The following is a 1,066-nucleotide window of genomic DNA, read 5'->3' on the forward strand; positions in this document are numbered from 1 at the left end:
TTTGAGAGAATTTGGCAGCAACTCTTCAAGAGAAAGTATCCTCCAAAGGATCATGTGTATTTTCGAGGTATAACAAACTCATTTACTCATTGACAATAGATTAATTGCATTTGACAGATATGCAAAATCCCACAAGTGACTGCAGTGAACTGCTGAGGAAGACAGCAGCCACCTTTTCAGATGATACACTGTTACAGCTGTTTCTTACAGTGCAGCAAAATAATGTGGCTCTGTCAATTGAATATGCAATCAAAAGGTAGTTGCTTCATTTTGAATTATATGCTGGTAAATTGCTGATTATCTAGAATAACAGAGTTGTCTTTCCAGGTTGGAAGTTATTCAAAGAAAAGAAAGAGTGGAGGAAGATGGTTGAGAACATACTGAAGTATTTTCCACATATGGTATGTGGACCTTACTTGACTGTACAGTGGTAGAACAAAATAATATATATGAACAGGCAGTAAGCCAACATCCAGTGGGCCTCAAGTAGATGCTAATGGGATCATGCTTTTGTTATAACAGGCGGTAAGCCAACATCCAGTGGGCCTCAAGTAGATGCTAATGGGATCATGCTTTTGTTATAACAGTGGGTGAGTCAGGATCTAGCTGGCCTTTCCTGCTTGTTGCTGACAAGAGCATGCTCTGGGTTTTGAACAGACTGTAAGTCAGGATCTGGCTGGCCCTTCCTGCTTGTTGCTGACAAGAGCATGCTCTTGGTTTTGAACAGGATGTAAGTCAGGATCTGGCTGGCCCTTCCTGCTTGTTGCTGACAAGAGCATGCTCTGGGTTTTGAACAGGCTGTAAGTCAGGATCTGGCTGGCCCTTCCTGCTTGTTGCTGACAAGAGCATGCTCTGGGTTTTGAACAGGCTGTAAGTCAGGATCTGGCTGGCCCTTCCTGCTTGTTGCTGACAAGAGCATGCTCTGGGTTTTGAACAGGATGTAAGTCAGGATCTAGCTGGCCCTTCCTGCTTGTTGCTGACAAGAGCATGCTCTTGGTTTTGAACAGGCTGTAAGTCAGGATCTGGCTGGCCCTTCCTGCTGTGCTGACAAGAGCATGCTCTTGGT

General features: G+C 44.3%; 1 protein-coding gene across 1 annotated transcript; it reads left to right on the top strand.

Annotated features, from left to right (window-relative positions):
* Positions 1-119: 119 nt before the first annotated feature.
* On the top strand, positions 120-384 carry LACBIDRAFT_318450 (uncharacterized protein; the record flags this gene model as incomplete). Its single annotated transcript, XM_001890356.1, has 2 exons — positions 120-256; positions 306-384. 2 exons carry the CDS (start codon positions 120-122, stop codon positions 382-384), a joined length of 216 nt encoding a protein of 71 aa, XP_001890391.1.
* Between the last annotated feature and the right edge of the window lie 682 nt (positions 385-1,066).

This window comes from Laccaria bicolor, genomic scaffold, assembly GCF_000143565.1.
Source record: "Laccaria bicolor S238N-H82 LACBIscaffold_91 genomic scaffold, whole genome shotgun sequence".
Lineage (NCBI taxonomy): Eukaryota > Fungi > Basidiomycota > Agaricomycetes > Agaricales > Hydnangiaceae > Laccaria > Laccaria bicolor.